Source organism: Ziziphus jujuba, chromosome 1, assembly GCF_031755915.1.
Source record: "Ziziphus jujuba cultivar Dongzao chromosome 1, ASM3175591v1".
NCBI classification, from domain to species: Eukaryota; Viridiplantae; Streptophyta; class Magnoliopsida; order Rosales; family Rhamnaceae; genus Ziziphus; species Ziziphus jujuba.
In genome coordinates this window covers 15,673,256-15,691,903 of record NC_083379.1, presented here as the reverse complement: position 1 = coordinate 15,691,903, position 18,648 = coordinate 15,673,256, and the positions used below count along the sequence as shown (strand labels likewise).

Genomic DNA, 18,648 nt, shown 5'->3' with positions numbered 1-18,648 from the left:
CTAAACACTCAATCACAGTGGGAGCATCATATTCTATGTAAACATTACTCCATCCGTAGCTTGATGCCACCTGTAAGGCTTTCAATATAGCTTCCAGTTCCGCCACCTCTGGAATAGTGATCTCTGACTTGAAAGTTTGAATGAGTAAAATTTCCCTTTTGTCGTTTCGAGCTACCATAACTAAGCAGCTTCCATTTTTGCTCACCTCTGCATCAGTATTGATTTTAATAGCTCCTGGGGGCAGATTACTCCACACATGTTTGTTCTCTCTGATGGCTCTCCCGTGGATCTACCCATAGAGTCATGCGAAATTGAGTGTTTAAATTCATGAAACCTATTACAAACAGTTCGCATGGAACGTTCAGCACTTCCAGTTTCCTCCCTGTGCGCCACTCTATTGCGTAACCACCATAAGTGTTCTAAGATAATGATACTGAACAGAAAGAAGCTCTCTTTGTCATCTGTATGCACTGGCAGCACTCCTTCTGGGTTCATTAAGCAATTTAGAAATTGAGGTATATTAATAAGGTTCGTGTTCTCCCATCTAATGCTCCACGAGCTTGCAAACCACAATCTTTTCGCCACCTCGAAAGAAAATGTGCACTTCATCTTCGCTGCTCTCACAGCCATGAGAACACGTTTGGCTTTCCACTATGGTTCTTCTGGATTCAAGATTGGCGATAACCGGAAGGCAACAGTTTGATAGTTTCCAAAGGAAGAATTTTGACCTTTCATGAATTTAACTTTTTCAAACAAACTTCCACAACCCTTCATCAATTTTCACAGATCCTTCTTCTAGACTATAAGCCGATTTGACACTGAACAAACCTGTCTTTGTTCCCAGCCAAATAATTTTATCCTTTTGATTGTCTTATAATCTATTATGTGTCTCTTGTCCACTAATTTGGAAATTGGGATGGAGGTGAAAACAATTATATATATGGTATGACTTTATTTGGAAATGGAAACGAAGATTAAAACAATAATATATATATAGTAGTTTTTTAATAGGTGATGTCGAACACATCATATTGCCCAACAATTCATTATTTTGCCATATTACATGAAATCAATGATTGTTGTGCTTGACATCGCCCAATAAAATATTTCTCTATGTACAAAATTAATAAACAAGACCTGTGAGTGGAAAATACCTAATGCAAAATTTTATTAGCCTTATGCAAAATTTTGGGATTTAAATTTTATTTCGCTAGGACACAGTACAGGCCAATGTCAACACAACATGTGTGAGTGGAAAATACCATAGACAAGACCAGATGTATAGTAAAACTGGTTATAATGCACCATAAATTGTGTAATATGATTTATAAAATAGTGACATTATCCATAAAATAAGTAATTTTTAAAATTTTGGATAGACTTCGATTTCATATCAGTTAAGAATTTTGAAAAATTAGGGCAAAACCCTGTATTCAACATGAAGCTGGCATTAAACCACAGTGAAATTCCCAATCCCAAATTGGGAATCGGTTGGCTTTGGCTTGTGAGTTGGTGAAGCTGGTTGTAGTAGGCGAATCAGCAATGCTTGGCTTTGGGATTGATCTTTGGCTTGATTATCGTCTTCTGTGAATTTTGGACTTGGGACTTGGGTTCCTTTTGCCTGAAAAGAATTAAGAAAAATTTCTCAGTTTGTATCCGAAGCAAGCTGAGCAAAGCAACGGGACTGAGTTACCATAAACATATCTTTTTGCTTAACTAACAGAAAAGACCAAAAAAACAAAAAAAAAAGGTACCTGAAAAGGATGCTAGAGAACAAAGAAAGCAATTCGAATTTAAATCAATATTTTTTTTTTTTTGTAAAGTACTCTGTGATTGATTGGATTGTCATGGTTGTTCTTTGATATTAGACTAGCATCAGAAGCAATAATGGGATGGTTAGAAATAGTTTGCAACGACACAGCCATCAACCAGCAGAAGCTAACCAGTTCCCAGTTGTCAAATTGGTTTTCGTGTCGATTGGCATCTTCACTTTTGTCTAGCCTTAGGATATAGGTTTACCATGCATATTAAATTTATGTATCACATTTTCCTCTTATGTTTTTCAAAATTCTCTGTTCATATGAAATTAAATTGTGATTTTGAAGAATTCTTTCAAAATGACAAGCAATAACCTTCTATTTGCTCTTCGCATGCTGTTTTCTAACACCTGATAGACGGAAATAGCTTAGGGATCTAACAATGCTATAGAAAGTTGAATTTAATAATCCAAATACAAACATAAAAAAGATGTTAAACAACAAATTTGTAATTACTATGTGAAAAGATAATTAAACTTATCAACTAAAATTACTTTAGTGGTAAATCATACGCTCTCCTTTAAAATAAAATAAACTAAAAAAAACCAAAGACCTTTTTTTTTAAAAAAAAAAAAAAAATTCTGAGCTGTCCAACCAATGTTAAAAAAGGCAACAATTGAGGCGGGAGCTACCGCCTTTTTATTTTTATTTATTTTTTTCCGGCTGAAACGGTGCCACACAGTTTTATATAAACAATAAATTAAGCAGCTTTCACATGGTACCAATATAATATAGATTATCCGCGCGTCTATGTGTCCATTTTTGTTTCTTTTCATGTGTTGAGTAATTCACCAAAATATAATAATAATAAACATGTGTCGAGAAAAAATGTATATATAAATATATATTATAAAATAATTAGATTAATTTAAGCATCAATTTCATCGTACACCCTGTCATGACCACTTTAAACTCACTTGCAGCTTGCAAGAGATCACGAACTTGCATTCACACTTTCACACTTTATAATATTAATCGGTGGAGAATTTGCAAAACATAAACATACTTCGGAGTTAGCATATTGATGTAGGGCGGCAATAAAAGTTATTTACCCAAATATTTATAACTTTATTTATTCTTGGTATAAAGCAAATTAAGTGCTATTACTTGACTCTTATCTTAATTAATTCTTTAGATTAATTATTTTTCTAGTTTACTTTATTTAATTTTCTTGTATTGGCTTTTAATGTTCACTATTTTTTTTTTTTTGTCAACCTTTAATGTTCTCTATTTAATAAGAAAATTATTATCATTCAAAAATTAATAAATAATTCTTTTTTCTCTATAAAGAATTACCTTATTATCTTTTCTATGCTTCCGCTGTGTCACATATCTTTTATTTTATGTTTTTCTCAAATAATTATTAAATATTCAATTATAAATGGTTTATTACACTCATATATATATATATATACAGTCTGTATATGGTGCGGACAGTATTCATGCGGACCACAGTATTGGTGACAGTTTTTCATAGTATTGGTGATGATTTTTTAAAAAACCGTCGTTAATACTATGAAAAACCGTCATTAATACCGCGATCCTCATACGAACCGTCCTCACCATAGAATTTCCGTATATATATATATATATACTTTGATACCCTATAGTTTTATAATGCTACAATTTAGATATTTAGTTTTAAAATCCAGCAAATTAAGCCATCTATTTTTTTATTTGAAGCACATTAATCTAATTCTATATCATCAAATTCTTCAATATCAACCAAAAAATAATTGTATTCAAGATGCTCCACATAATTTCAACAAAATGTAAAACATCTAATTCAGTTTGTAAATGTCATAACTCATACTTTATAATTTCATTGGAGATTAAAACCTATAACTATAAGTTCATAAAAAAACTCAATATGCATTAAATAAAAAACAGAGAGTTTATTATGGTAAATTTTAAAATTCTATATTTAAATTATAATATTTTAAAATTAAAAAAAAACTAAAATATAATTAATCCATAATATTGATAAAAAATAAAAATAGTACATTATATTTGTTGAGAACTTTTTTTTTTTTTTGGGCTATCCCTTAGGCCCTCCTCCCATCCAATAAATTCAAATTCATATTCTTAAAATACAAATATAGAATTTCAACTACTGAAATTATATATTTTATCTTATTAAAATAATTCATATAAAAATTATAAGTTCTAAAATAAAATAAAAAATTTACAAAGTAAATTTCAATATATATTAACGATCATTTTTTTTTAATTTATCGTTAATATTTTCTTTTATATAATAATATTGATTCCACAAAAATCCGAATAAAAGTATGCAAGAAATAAAAAAAAATAAATAAATAATATTAATGGTGATTAATGCAAAAAAACTATTGACCAATGAACACATATGTCTCTTTCTCCTGCTGCATTTGGTTATGTGCAACTGGGGGGGGGGGGGGGGGGGGGTGAGTATGATAAGACAAGATTCCTGGTAATAGATGAAAAATCAAAACTACTTTTTTTAATGTGCTAGCTGTCTGCTTGGGCAAATAATTATGATAAAAGTTTGGCTTTTAGGTTTGAATGGCTCAGGCAAAACAAAAAAACTAATTACATTTTTAAAAACATGTGGTTTCGTACGACCACCACTTGCATGTGTTAATTGTTCATAATGATGCCCACTGATCCTCTCTCTCTCTCTCTCACACACACACCAACTAACACTACATATGTATGGCCCACTTCTAAAATAAAATTAAAAATAAAATAAATAATTATTATAGAATCTTTTCCGCTTGGACCCCACCCAAATGTGAGGATTCTAAATGCTAGAACATCCTACTTTACATATAATTTAAGTATAATTTTACATCACTTGCTTAGATCCTTCTTCCTCCCACTTGATGTTTGGCTTGGATCGGTATAACCCTTTCATTATTTTGCCTTTTTTTGTTATTTTATTTATTTCTTCTTGTCCTTGTTTCTTTATTGTTTACCTCTTTTGTTCCTTTTCCATTGTTTATTATTGGTTTTGGAACAAATATGAGAAATTTTCCTTATCACATACTTGTGGTTGACACTGCCTGAATTTTGACTTGTAATGAAATTCAAGTTCTTTAATTATTTATTTTTTTCAGAAAAGCAAAAAGTTGTTTAATAGTTTAATCAATCTTCGTATCTGTTGAAAGTTGTTCATCTCAATATATATATATATATCAATATATTATTAATTTTCTTAGAATAATTTTAAATGACCTGATTAATCATAATTAGGTCTATTATAAACTTGTAGATGGATCTGTAATTATGCTAGCTTCTCGCAGATTGCACATGACCCTTCTTCATTTGATTAAATTTTATGTTACTTTAATCCCATTATAATTATTATTTATTATTATCGTTTAGCATAATGTCAGTGTATTTATAAAATATAGTAATATTTGTAGTGGCATTAAATTAAGCAAATATATTTGGTATGCCAATTAGCAATTGCTAAGTGCTACACGTAATAGCGAGATAACTTTACTGATTATGACTTTCATGGAGGCCGCTTTATTATGCTTATAAAAGTATACATGCACGACTGCACACATGTTGTCATTTATTTTGTCAAATGTTTCCGATTAAAGTTTTCTCAACACATGCATATTCGTCATACCAAACAAAAAAGAAAAAACATATGCATATTCGTCAGTCGTGACCATACTTTTTTTTTTTTTTTTTTTTACCCTTCTAAATAATATTTGTCTTGTCCCATATAATTCAGTTCTTGTTTGGTCAAATATATATATATATATATATATATATATTCTGTTCTTGTATGACTATACTTTACACGACTTGCTTCTTTGACTTTTATGGTGGCTATAATGCAAATTACAAATAATGTGTCAAAATCAAATTATAATCTAAAAAATTAATTAACAAATGTCCAAAAGGTAATTCAAATCACTAATTAAAAATTTGAGAGGGGAGAAATGAGAGGAAAACAGAGAGATCCAGCGGGATTTGATCTTTCAAGTCACGTCCATGGTAAGCTGCTTTCGAAATTGGGGTCATCGGTGAAAAGATGGTGGGTGGTTTGGAAAAATGCCATGGTGGACCACAAATATGCCTGCCATGGAGGACCAAGTATACCTTCTTGGTTCTTTCCTTATATTCGAGCAACATAAAAATAAATTAAATAATAAAATAGAGGAACATATTGGAATAGAAGAAAACAAAAGGAAATATTTTTATTGGAATAGAAGAAAACAAAAGGAAATATATATATATATATATTTTTTCTTTTCTGAACAAAAGTTCTATAGATAAAATTAGCATGACTTTACAATTCCAAATGGTAAATTCATCCCAATCGATTGAGTAATGTGTAAAAATTTAGTTTATAATTTCTAAAATATGATCAACCTTCCGATTTAGACTATAATAGGACTCAACCTTAGAAGAATAAGATAAGGATTTATGATTCAGCAAAAAAAACAAAAGATAAGGATTTATGACTAGAGTGTACATTATCATGTTGAAGGAAATCTGAAGGTTTAGAGAACAAAAACGTAAAGGAATATTTTCCACTATGCCGTAGTTATGATGATTTTGAAGGATTTGGTTTATTTTCTTTTTAGTGCCCATAATTTTATCTATTTATTTATTTTGGTAAAAGCTAATAATTTATTTTTATTATTTATTAGGCCTATTTAAAAAATGTTAAAATTAATGAAAGTTTAAGTGGAAAAATAAAATTTTCATGTGTTTGGATGATTTTTATAGTATAAAAATTTTGAGTTGAGAAAGTAAATGGGGTGTATTTAATTTAAAGTTTAAAGGATTTTAAAAATTTAAAAGTATTCGATTTAGATTTTAAAAGAATCAATATAAATCCAATAATATTTAATTCAGATTTAATGTATTTTATAAAAATCTATTAAAATCGAGATGTATTTAATTATGATTTTATAAAATTCTTTTAAAATCTAGTGGTATTAAAAAAGTCATTAATTTTAAAATTTTTTAAAAAATGATGGATTTTAAAGGATTTTAATAGTAAAATTATGAATAAATTTGTCAATATAAAATTTAGTTTTAATCACAAAGATTTCGTTTGATTCTTATAAATTTTTTATGAAATTTATGGAATTTCACAACAATCCATTAAATCCTTTAAAATATATAACTCATTTTAAATCTATTAAATTCTAAATTGAATACATTCCCTTAAATTTTAAAATTTAAAAAAATATAAAAGAAAATGAGTACTTAAAAAAATATTATTTTGAAATTTCTTAAAGCCCCGTTTGGATGATATCAAAATTAATGGAAATTTAAAATTTTATGAGAAATAAAAATTTCATGTGTTTAAATGATTTTTATAGTGAGGAAATTGTAACTCATTGATAAAACTAAATATCAAAAGGTGAAAAAATATATGGAACATGAATCTTTCAAAAAACTATCATTTTTTAAATTCTTCGTAAATTAATTTTATATGCTTTACTAAAAGATAATTTTATTCTCAAAATTTAAGATATATATTAATTAATTACTTGAAAATTTTAAATATCTTAATGCTAACTAAACACTTTAAAATATAATTTTTAAAAAATTAATTTTCTAGAAATCAATTTTCTACAATTAATTTTTTCAAAATTTAGACACTTTCTAAATGAACCTTAAAAATTAATTTTATATATTTGTTAAAAGATAATTTTATCTTCAAATTAATTTTATATATTTCATTAAAAGATAATTTTTTTTTTTGCATTTAAGTGTAAAAATTAATTTAAAAAATTGATAAATAAATATATTTTGATAAATATGAAAAAAATAATTTTTAAGAATATGAAATTTAACTATAATTATGGTAAAAAAATATTTAATTAAATTTTATCCTATTTATTATTATTATTATATAATCCTGAACCAGGCGTCAATTTTGAAACCTCAACCAGAAGAACATAGCTAAGCAATTTATGTGTTTCAAGAAACTACCTAGAAAGAATCCAAAACAATATTGACCATTAAAAAAATAAAAATTTAAGATTCAATGTTCAAAATAAAAGACAAACGTTATGAACCACGGCTTCTGTGGCCCACGCCACGTGACGAAAGCGATGACAAAACGAAATTGACCTATGGCCAATGAGAATCTAACACGTAAGCAATGGCACGGAACCTCTTCTGGTACGGAATAGCGTCCAGGTTCAATGAATCTGAAAAGTCGCCCTTATATTAGGCTCTTTATTTAAGGCTTTTCAATCTCATGAAAGCTGGGTGTACACACGCATTAACAGAAAAGAAATTAGATAGAAAAAAACACAAACGAAAAAAAAAAAAAAAAGAGAAAGAGAACGTTTAAGTCTCTAATTTCTTATGCGAATGGCTTTTGCTGTAGCTTCTTCTTCTTCTGCGATTTCTGGGCCTTCTTTTTCTCCTTCCAATGCTTGTTCTGAGCCTAAAGGTACACTTTCCTTCTTTGGGTTTCTAATTTGGGTTTTGTTTTGTTTTTGTTATTGTTTGGTTGTTGAGAAAATAGATCAAAAAGATTATAAATTGAAATTCTATTCCGTTAAGGTGTCACGAATACTATAGTGGGTTGCTAACGATTTTTTTTTTTTAAATATATAATTTTGCAGCTCTGCAGCTCGCTCCATTCCGGTTATTAGATCGGACTCATGGTCAATCTTCAGTTTTGAATCTTTCTCAAAGACGCTGTGCCGTGAAACCCTTAAATGCCGAGCCAAAACGAAACGATTCCATTGTACCTCTTGCGGCAACCATAGCTGCTCCTGGTAAATATCATTGATCCTCGAGTTTTGGGTACCTTAAAATTTTGGGGGATTTTTTTTTATGGGTTTTTATTGTAAATGACAATTGTTTGAATTTTGCAGAGGTGGTAGAGAAAGAGAAAGTTGAGGCTGAAGATTGTGAGCAACTAGCCAAAAGCCTTGTAAATGCTTCCCCTCTTGAAATTATGGACAAAGCCCTGGAGAAATTTGGCAATGACATCGCAATCGCTTTCAGGTAGGCTTTTGCAGGCATTCAATTCAGGGAATTTGATAGATAGATAAATATGTTGGGTTAATTTTTGAAAATTATTTATTTATTTATTATTTATTTGTTGGTCATTCTAAACTATAATTAAACTGCTTTTTCTTTAAAATAAAAAATAAAAAAATAAAAAACCACTATTGTGAAAACTATACTTGTGCCAGTTTTCTTTGATAGTTATTGTCTAAGAAGGATCGACATTATGTATTGTCCCTTTTAGTTAATGCTATGCTAGTCGTTGTCTATACAACTATGCCGCCAGCATCGAATATTACGTGCCTAAAAAGATTCTACCTGTAATGACATCCAGTATGTGTCAAAGATTATTTTGGTATTGGACAAGAATGTGACAATGGAAGAAATAAATCGTTTGGAAATATTTTTAAATAATATTACATCTTATTATGTGCAATAATATGATTATACCAATTGTCAAATACGTATCCGAACTGCTAAGTCTTTTTCTTTATCATCTAGAGAGAAGAGACAAAACAACGGCAAATGCAAGCTGTTGTCTGTGAATGCAGAAGAATTTAGGAATTTAAATATTTTATTGACAAGCATAATGTTTTAATATATGACTGACTGTGACATTAATCGCATCGACCTTAGCTTCATAATTCATGCATTTCTGATAATTGTTTGAACCACTTCATAGAGCTGTGCTAGTCTGCAATGGATTTGCTATAAATTTTACCTTATGATTTATTGTTGTCTTTGTAGTTGGCTGGTTATGTTTTGGGACATTACTGGGCTTCTTATAAATAATTAGTTATTTAGCCTTTCCTTAGAGTGACATTCAGATATAGATTATTAATGGATATTTATTTCCTGCAGTGGAGCTGAAGATGTTGCTTTGATTGAGTATGCACGTTTGACTGGTCGACCGTTTAGGGTGTTCAGCCTGGATACCGGGAGACTGAACCCTGAAACATACCAATTTTTTGACACAGTTGAGAAGCATTATGGCATTCGCATTGAATATATGTTTCCGGATTCTGTTGAAGTTCAGGCATTGGTAAGGAGCAAGGGGTTGTTCTCCTTTTATGAGGACGGGCACCAGGAGTGCTGCCGTGTGAGGAAGGTGCGACCCCTGCGAAGGGCCCTCAAAGGGCTTCGCGCTTGGATCACTGGCCAGAGAAAAGATCAATCTCCTGGTACTAGGTCTGAAATTCCTGTTGTCCAGGTGGATCCAGTTTTTGAGGGTTTGGATGGTGGAATTGGCAGCCTTGTAAAGTGGAACCCTGTGGCAAATGTTGATGGTCGAGACATATGGAATTTCCTCCGTGCTATGAATGTGCCTGTGAATTCATTGCATTCACAAGGCTACATTTCAATTGGTTGTGAACCTTGCACAAGGCCTGTCCTTCCTGGACAGCACGAGAGAGAAGGAAGGTGGTGGTGGGAGGACGCCAAGGCCAAGGAGTGTGGCCTCCACAAAGGAAACATTAAACAGGAAGATGCTGCACAGCTTAATGGCAGTGGAGGCGATGCAAATGGAACTGCCACTGTTGCTGACATTTTCAACTCCCAGAATTTGGTAACCTTAAACCGGAATGGAATAGAGAACTTGGCAAAACTGGAGAACCGAAGAGAACCATGGCTTGTTGTGCTCTATGCGCCATGGTGCCCGTTCTGCCAAGCCATGGAAGGACCATATGTAGAATTGGCTGACAAGTTGGCGGGGAGCGGTGTTAAAGTTGGGAAGTTCAGAGCAGATGGGGAGCAAAAGGAGTTTGCAAAGAGCGAACTTCAGCTTGGAAGCTTCCCCACCATACTTTTCTTCCCCAAACACTCATCTCATCCGATTAAGTACTCCTCAGAAAATAGGGATGTTGATTCATTGATGGCTTTTGTGAATGGCCTCCGATGATGGAAGTTACCGGTTTCAATAAAAGAGTTAATTTGGAAAAATGAAGCACCAATGGAAGGTTGAGTCAACATCAAGTTGGCAAAACAAAGTGGAAAATGAGCGCGGACGTTTCACGTATGGAATTCATAGAATTCTACGAGTTATGTGCCCCTGCTTCAAAATTGAATACAGGGTATTTTGTATATGGTTAGTTTTGAGGTATTTCTTCCTCAATTTGAGTCCAGCATAAAGCTTGTTTAGGGGGGTAGGAACTAGAAGTTTGTATTTTTGTAGTGATTGTTTGGGATGAGGGTATTTTCTGGCCGGGAATGGTTAATATATTGTTATTTTTGTATTGAAATGACAAAAATTGAGAGTTTTTCCATGCCTATCTTCGTTCTACTGTTGCATTTGATGGGTAAAATTTTGGCTAAATTGGAGAATCAAAATATTCTGCTGTTAGCACCTCAAAAGATTTGTTGTCGAATTCGTATATGTTGGTGGTTCCCTCTGGTTCAGTTTCTAGCTCTTCAGTTTATAAACCTCAATGGATGACAAGGAAGTTTTTACCAAACACAGCCAAAAACACAAGACAAGAAAGTTTTTTACACAGATGTATTATTATTTTATGAATTGAAATTCACTACGTCGATCTCCTAATTGTAAATTACCTCCTATAAACAACCAGCAAGAGAACGTTACCTCCTATAAGCAAACAAACCCTTCTCTAGTTTCCTGTTCCAAAATCTCAGAATCAATCTGCGGTGTCTCTCAATAATACACAAGCCACAGGCCCACGGCTTCATTCATCTGTCATTTGCTTTTGTTAGGGCATCTTGAAAAGTATCTAAATGAGTCCCACCGAGATTCCAACGACATAAACTTGCTCTGTGCCTGAGAAATGACGGCATTTAAGCACTAGAACCTTGTGATATACAAAAACACGACATAACAAGTCCATATGTACTAAAATTGCAAAGTCTTTAAAAGTGAAGATGATTTCCAATTTTGGCCCGTATGTTATTAAGTGATGAGTTTCAGCTGCATACCACCAAAGTTGCTGGTTGGCCAAGTATCCCAACAACATGACCACTTGTTAGGTATGCTTGCTTGGGGTATAATATGCTTGAGAGAAAATATAAGAAAAACTTTGGGCAATTCTTGTAGGTTGCTGGAATATTAATTAAAACACCATTATAGTAGAATAATATATATATTAGGCCCTTCGGCTTCCTATGATAATGGAGTTTCAAAGACAAACAGTAGTGGCAGAAAAGCCATATTGGTTTCTGCCTCCGTGATCTATGTAGTCATTATAAGATTCATGCAAATATTCCCCTAGGATTCTCATTTAACTCTCTTATTATGGAGAAAAAAAAAAAAGCACCTTTCCTGTCTCTTGAGCCATCGATTTGCCAAATTTTTATTATTTTTTTTTTTATAATTTCTCTTATTTTCTTCTTAAATTTTTTAAATGAACACTTTAAAGCATTTAGGATGACTTTGCTATTTTATATCATCATTGGCATTAGCTTTAAATTTTGTAGTTGAGCAACCCAGAGAACCAACAAATGTAGATTAATGGTGGTTGAATGAATTAAACCCAATTCAAAGCCTAAAAACATAAAAAAGAACCTGAAATGGTTGTTCAACAGCAATCTACACTCGATTTCATATTATACACCTACCTTATGAAAATTCCCTTTTCACTTAAGCAAGAATTTGTTTAGACCTCATGATTTCAACTTTTATTTTTATTTTTTCATTTTATTTAGTCTTTCTTTTTGGCTCAACATGGAACTTCCAACTGAACATGCACTTTTCCAATTACTATTGACGTACAATATGCCTAGATGAATGATCAAAATTTAATACTTTTATTTAACGGTAAAAAGTAATTTGGTACTACCAAAATTTTATATGTATATAAAACAACATGGCTGAAACTTTGTTCAATCCGTTTTCAACATTATAAAAACATGGGGAGGAAGACATATTTACATATACACATACATAGATATTACCAAAAAAAAAAAGCATAAAAATACATAAATACATATAAAATATGAGAATTTAGCAAGTTTATTTTATTTTTGGTAAAAGAAAATTTACCAAGTTAGATGAGAGAAGAGGGAAGAGCTGGAGGAAGGAAGTGATGTGTGGTGAGTGGCGTAAAGGCATACTTGGTGACCCACTTATAATGCAGGTGTCATATCTGTGTTCTCCCCGTGACTCACCACTGGCTGGGTTTATGATATCGGGGAGCTACTCCCTGTTTTGTTTTTTACCAAACAAACACTTCTTTGCTTCTGCTCTTCGGTCTTCACCTTGGTCCATTTTTATTTCTTTATTTTTTTCTGCCTGGCATTGTCTTCCTGTTAAACATATTTCTTTTTCTTTTTTCTTTTTTAACACCATTTTTAGGAATTATATCCCCTCATTTTTTTACAATATTTTTTCTAAGTTATTAGTATGTGATGGTTTCCTTCTCTTTATCCAAAATAAATAAAAACTTACTTCCAAAAAAACACAAAAGAAAAAAAAAGATTAAAAATTGATGAGATTCGAATTATATCATCTTAAATGGTAACATGGACAGTGAAAACAGACGTGCTTCATAAGTAATATAGACAATCTTTTAAATAAATTATTGTCCAATAGCAATATTAAAAATGAATGTTAAGTCAATTTGATCAAGAGATTATTGAGATAAATATATTTATTTTTCTAAACTCATTTAGATATCTAAAAAATTCTTAAAAAGCAAAATTTTTCATAAAATACCAATTTTTATTTCAAAAAATTAAAAAATAATAAAACGTATGATTAATTAATAATTTTTATATACATAATCAATTTATCATTAAAAAGCAATTAGAATTAATGATACATTTATATTATCTAAATTTAAATAATAATAATAATAGTAATGATTTCTATGGCATATACAGAATCACCCACATTCTCGCTTAGAAAGTACTTTTAATGGCTGTTTGACCTTGTGTAAGATATTATTAAAATATTTAATGATTCAATAGTAATATAGGGTCAACAACATATGTATAGGTGCACTCATTTTAGGACGGCAATATTCCAATCATTGAGATTTCACTTGCCAAAATAATAATAATAATAATACTAAACATAATAGTATCACATGGAAATTTCCATTTTTAATTATGTCATTTGGTCTTTTCCTAATTGATTGTATTTTAATTAAAGAATAATTGTAAAAATTTACATTTTTTTTTATTTTCAAATATAAAATTATAATTTCATACCTTTAAATTTAAATTTGATACGAATTAGTTTAATTGGATTTTTGACTAATATAGTGTTAAAGACAGTTTCATATAAGTAAAAATTTTTTTTTTAGAAATATAAATATTAAAGTGTAAAATTTTAAAATTAAAAGATACCAAAATGTATTAGATTATGTAAGTTATTTATATATGTATTTTGATGTCGGTCTCGTAACTGAATTAGTTTCCTGTTTTGTCAAAAAAAAAAAAAAAAAACAAAAAAACAAAAGAAAACCATTAGTTTCCTGTAGTAAAAAAATCAAGTTGGAGTAAGTTACATCAAATGGAGCAAAAAATGAGCTTTAAAACTGAAAAGAAGAAAAATATATTAAAAACCTAAATTTACATTGAAATGGAGTCCCATCGACCATTTGACCAGCAGCTCCAGTTGGACCCAGACCTATTTGACGTTTGATTCAAACGTGTTCCTTCCGGAGGGTTCCATTTCTTCGTCTTTGCGGTTTTACTGACTAAGTGCTCATCAATTACACCATTACTACAAACCCTGAAAAGGAGGTTGAAGCCAAGTGTCCAAATTTTAACAGACACATTTCCATATCAACATAACGTCGTCTACTTTCTAGACCCAACCTGTACATTTCCATTACTATAAACCCTCCAATAATATATATATATATATATATTTTTTTTTTCACCATAAAAATTCAAAAATATTTTGAATCACATAATATAATTACTCTATTCTCCTTTCACTGTAAATGCATTTACATTACCACTGACCTCAATTATTTATATATATTTACTTACTCCAAAGCCCAAAGTCCAGAGTCCAGACTTTTGTTGCACTTGCACAGCACACAACATGTCAACAACCAACTGGGAGAGGAAAAGAATCTAATAAAAGGAGAAAAAAAGTACAACGGACATGGGATGGGAGGTCATTTTGGTGAATTCCTATCTCAAATAAATATAAAAAAAATTATTAAAAAAAAAAAAATGAAAGCAGAAACACGAGCTCAGAAAATTCTCATTATCCAAGGAAAGCAAATTAAAAAATAAAAAAATAAAAAATCATCACCAACCTCAAGACCACACAGACTGGTTTGGTTGCGGTCTTTCTTGCTTTCTTTCTTCTTCTCCACTGTAGATCTCTTTGTCTCAACACTCCAAACCCGTAAAGGAGAATAAAAAGGTAGAACAATAAGATTTAACCATTAAAAAATTTGAGAAGATAATGCAAGGATCTGTAGCTGAACCAGAAGCAGAGGATGAGGAAGCAACGCTCCAGCTCCAGTTCCTCTTCAATGGCAATTACTAAGCTCACTGCTTTTCTCACTATCAGCTTCTTCTTTGTTTTGACTCTGCTTTCTACATTATCTCAAGGTAAATGAACGCAAACCCCATTTGTTAAAAAAAAAGGCAAAGTAAAAAAAGCACAGCGACCCTTTACTCTTTCTGATATGTTTTCTTGATGGGTTTTGCAGCTAAGTCTTCCTCTCCACCACTAGTCACTGAGATTAAGCAGCAAAATCAGAACCAAGACAACCAACCATTCGTGGGTGTGAACATTGGAGTCGACGTTTCGAATCTTCTTTCACCTTCCGACCTCGTTTCGTTCCTCCAATTCCAGAAGATCGACCACATCCGTCTCTACGATGCCGACCCTGACATTCTCAAAGCCCTGGCTAAAACCAAGATCCGGGTCATCATCAGCGTGCCAAACAACCAGCTCCTTGCCATTGGCTCTTCCAATACCACCGCCGCAGCCTGGATCGGACGAAACGTCGTTGCTTACTACCCGGAAACGCTCATCACTGGTATAGCAGTTGGGGACGAGGTGTTAACCACAGTACCCTCTTCGGCTCCTCTGCTTCTGCCTGCAATTCAATCCCTTTACAATGCTCTGGTCGCTGCAAACCTCCATACCAAAATCATGGTTTCGACCCCTCACGCCGCTTCTATAATCCTCGACCCTTTTCCACCTTCTCAGTCTTTTTTCAACCAGAGCCTTACCCAAGTTGTCCTTCCTCTGCTTCAATTCTTGTCCAAAACTGGGTCTCCCCTGATGATGAACTTTTACCCTTACTATGTGTTTATGCAGAACAAAGGGGTTGTGCCCCTTGACAATGCACTTTTCAGGCCCTTGACACCTTCTAAAGAAATGGTCGACCCCAATACTCTGCTCCACTACACCAATGTTCTCGATGCCATGATTGATGCTGCCTATTTCTCCATGAAGAACCTCAATATCACAGATGTTGTGGTTCTTGTCACCGAAAGTGGGTGGCCTTCCAAAGGGGATTCCAAAGAACCTTATGCCACTGTTGATAATGCCGACACGTACAATTCGAATCTGATTAAGCATGTTTTTGACCGAAGTGGAACCCCTTTGCATCCGGAGACCACTTCGAGTGTTTATATATACGAATTGTTCAATGAGGATTTGAGGTCGCCTCCTGTATCCGAGGCAAATTGGGGTCTGTTTTATGGGAATACAACGCCTGTTTATCTGCTTCATGTGTCGGGAAGTGGGTCTTTTTTGGCTAATGATACCACCAACCAGACGTATTGCATTGCCATGGATGGAGTTGATCCGAAGACTTTGCAAGCAGCGTTAGATTGGGCATGTGGACCAGGACGAGCTAATTGCTCAGAGATTCAACCAGGGGAGGATTGTTATTCTCCTAACAATGTTAAAAGCCATGCTTCTTATGCTTTTGATAGCTATTACCAGAAGGAAGGTAAAGCTGCTGGGTCTTGTGACTTCAAGGGTGTGGCTATAATCACAACCACTGACCCAAGTAAGTGCCATTGATACCGATTCTAAAAACTCCTGTTAATTAGTTAGTTTTTGTTTTTTGGTTGAATTTTGCATTTGAAGAATCAAAGTGATGACTTTTTTTTCTGAAACTTGGAGTTTAGATTTTAAGTGGGAAATTTGGGTTAGCATTAATTTCAATGAGACACCAAATTTGAGTAAAAGACAATTTGTAAAGAGGGATCTTTAGAATTCTGTTTGTTATCTGATCTTTCGACAAAATAGCACACTGTTTCTCCTTTTCCATGGATGAAGTAAGAGGTCATGAATTCTGATTGCTTCTGAGACTGAAGAACGGTGTGTGGCTCCCACCTGGCACATTGGATCCTTCTGTGAATGGGGGAAAAAAAGATTGGAGCCAAGAACTAGAAATTGTGTTGCTATATGAAATGAAATTGTGAAATTAATAATTCTCCTTTTGAAAATGGTTGTTTCTTTTAGGTGGTCATCACTAAAGGTGATGAAATACACAAAAAGATTCTGGATCAGGGGGCTAAGATTGCATTTCAAAAGCTGTCAGAATTGTTACTATTTTTTGCCGACAAACTTCCATTACCATTACATACTAGATACAAAATCTTGCAACCATTCAAAAATCATCTCTGGCACAAAAGGCACCACATTGTCTAAGCATTTTTTTTTTTTTACTGTTTATAATAGACACCGTAGAAATAGAGATAACCATTTCTTTTTCTTGTGGGAAATGAATTTGCAGGTCATGGGAGCTGTATATTTCCAGGAAGGTATGATAAACTTCTCTTGTCAGTTCATTTTCTTAATGGAGTTTCTTTTATATAGCAGAGTGTTCAATCTCTCTCCCAATGACATATAATCAAAACCATGGAATTCCAATAAGATGTACAACTATAATGTTCTTAGAAGTGAAATGTATATTTATGATTTTGGTTGCAGTAAAAAGGTGACCAATAAGACGAGGCAGGTAGTGAACTCAACCCAAGTAAGTGGTGCAGCAGAGAGATTAAAATTTATTGGTTTAAGCAGGAATGGAATAAGTGGAGTGAGCAAGGAACTGGTCATATTTTTTCTTTTAGTTTTGTCTAGTCTCTTATTCTTTCCTTTTATGACCCCTCCATGCTAGGGTAGAAAATAATACAATTTTTTTTTTTCTTTTTTGGAGTATTCAAAATGATTTTGATTTTGAGTATTGAATGATATGATCAAGTGCTTGGCATAATGGGGTCTCTATGGATGTATTTTTTATATGGGCTAATGATTTTTGTAATTAAAATGATTTTGTTAAAAAGTGTCTGTTTTTAATTTTCTTGGGCTGATTTTTTCTTTGTGGTTGCTCTTTGTAATGATATGCTAGCTGCTTTTACCAAACAGGAAGAAGTAAAAGATGGGGAACTTTTTATACTAATTCTACAGCAAATTCCCTCCACAGCATGTTACCCAAAAAAAAAAAAATAAAAAAAACAAAAATAAAAATCCCTCTACAGAAATATTCCTCACATAAATTACTATAAAACTATCACTTTTCTTAATTAAAAAAATGAAGGTAAAAGAAAAAAGAAGGGCCTAGACCATCATTAGAAGGATAGAAAGAAATTGAATATTTCAAGCGCGGATATAAAGCCTCTTTCTTTCTTTTTATAGCGATGGAATCATATGTAACTGTTATTGAGAAATTATTCATTATATTATGTGTATTGATTTGGAAAAAGATGTGGCACACACATCTAAGCAAGAAAATGTTATATTTTAAAATTTTATATACATGTCATCTTAATATCCAGAGGGGAACGAATAAAGTATTTAACATTTTAGAACATCTATTGCCATATTTTTTTCTATATATTTTTTTTATCATATTAGAAAAATAAATAGTGATTAAAAAAAAAATATTTCCAGTGAATCTGTCTGTTAAGT

At 32.0% G+C, this 18,648-nt stretch overlaps 2 protein-coding genes across 2 annotated transcripts; both read left to right on the top strand.

Annotated features, from left to right (window-relative positions):
• The first annotated feature begins 8,041 nt into the window (after positions 1–8,041).
• Positions 8,042–11,066, top strand: LOC107420715 (5'-adenylylsulfate reductase 2, chloroplastic). The gene is made up of 4 exons (XM_016029750.4): positions 8,042–8,235; positions 8,411–8,566; positions 8,666–8,798; positions 9,663–11,066. The coding sequence occupies exons 1-4, from the start codon at positions 8,148–8,150 to the stop codon at positions 10,696–10,698; spliced, it is 1,413 nt and encodes a 470-aa protein (XP_015885236.3). The 5' UTR covers positions 8,042–8,147; the 3' UTR covers positions 10,699–11,066.
• Positions 11,067–14,940: 3,874 nt separating this feature from the next.
• Positions 14,941–18,036, top strand: LOC107421001 (glucan endo-1,3-beta-glucosidase 1). Its single transcript, XM_016030118.4, has 4 exons — positions 14,941–15,323; positions 15,425–16,741; positions 17,474–17,501; positions 17,671–18,036. The coding sequence occupies exons 1-4, from the start codon at positions 15,209–15,211 to the stop codon at positions 17,855–17,857; spliced, it is 1,647 nt and encodes a 548-aa protein (XP_015885604.2). The 5' UTR covers positions 14,941–15,208; the 3' UTR covers positions 17,858–18,036.
• Positions 18,037–18,648: the final 612 nt, after the last annotated feature.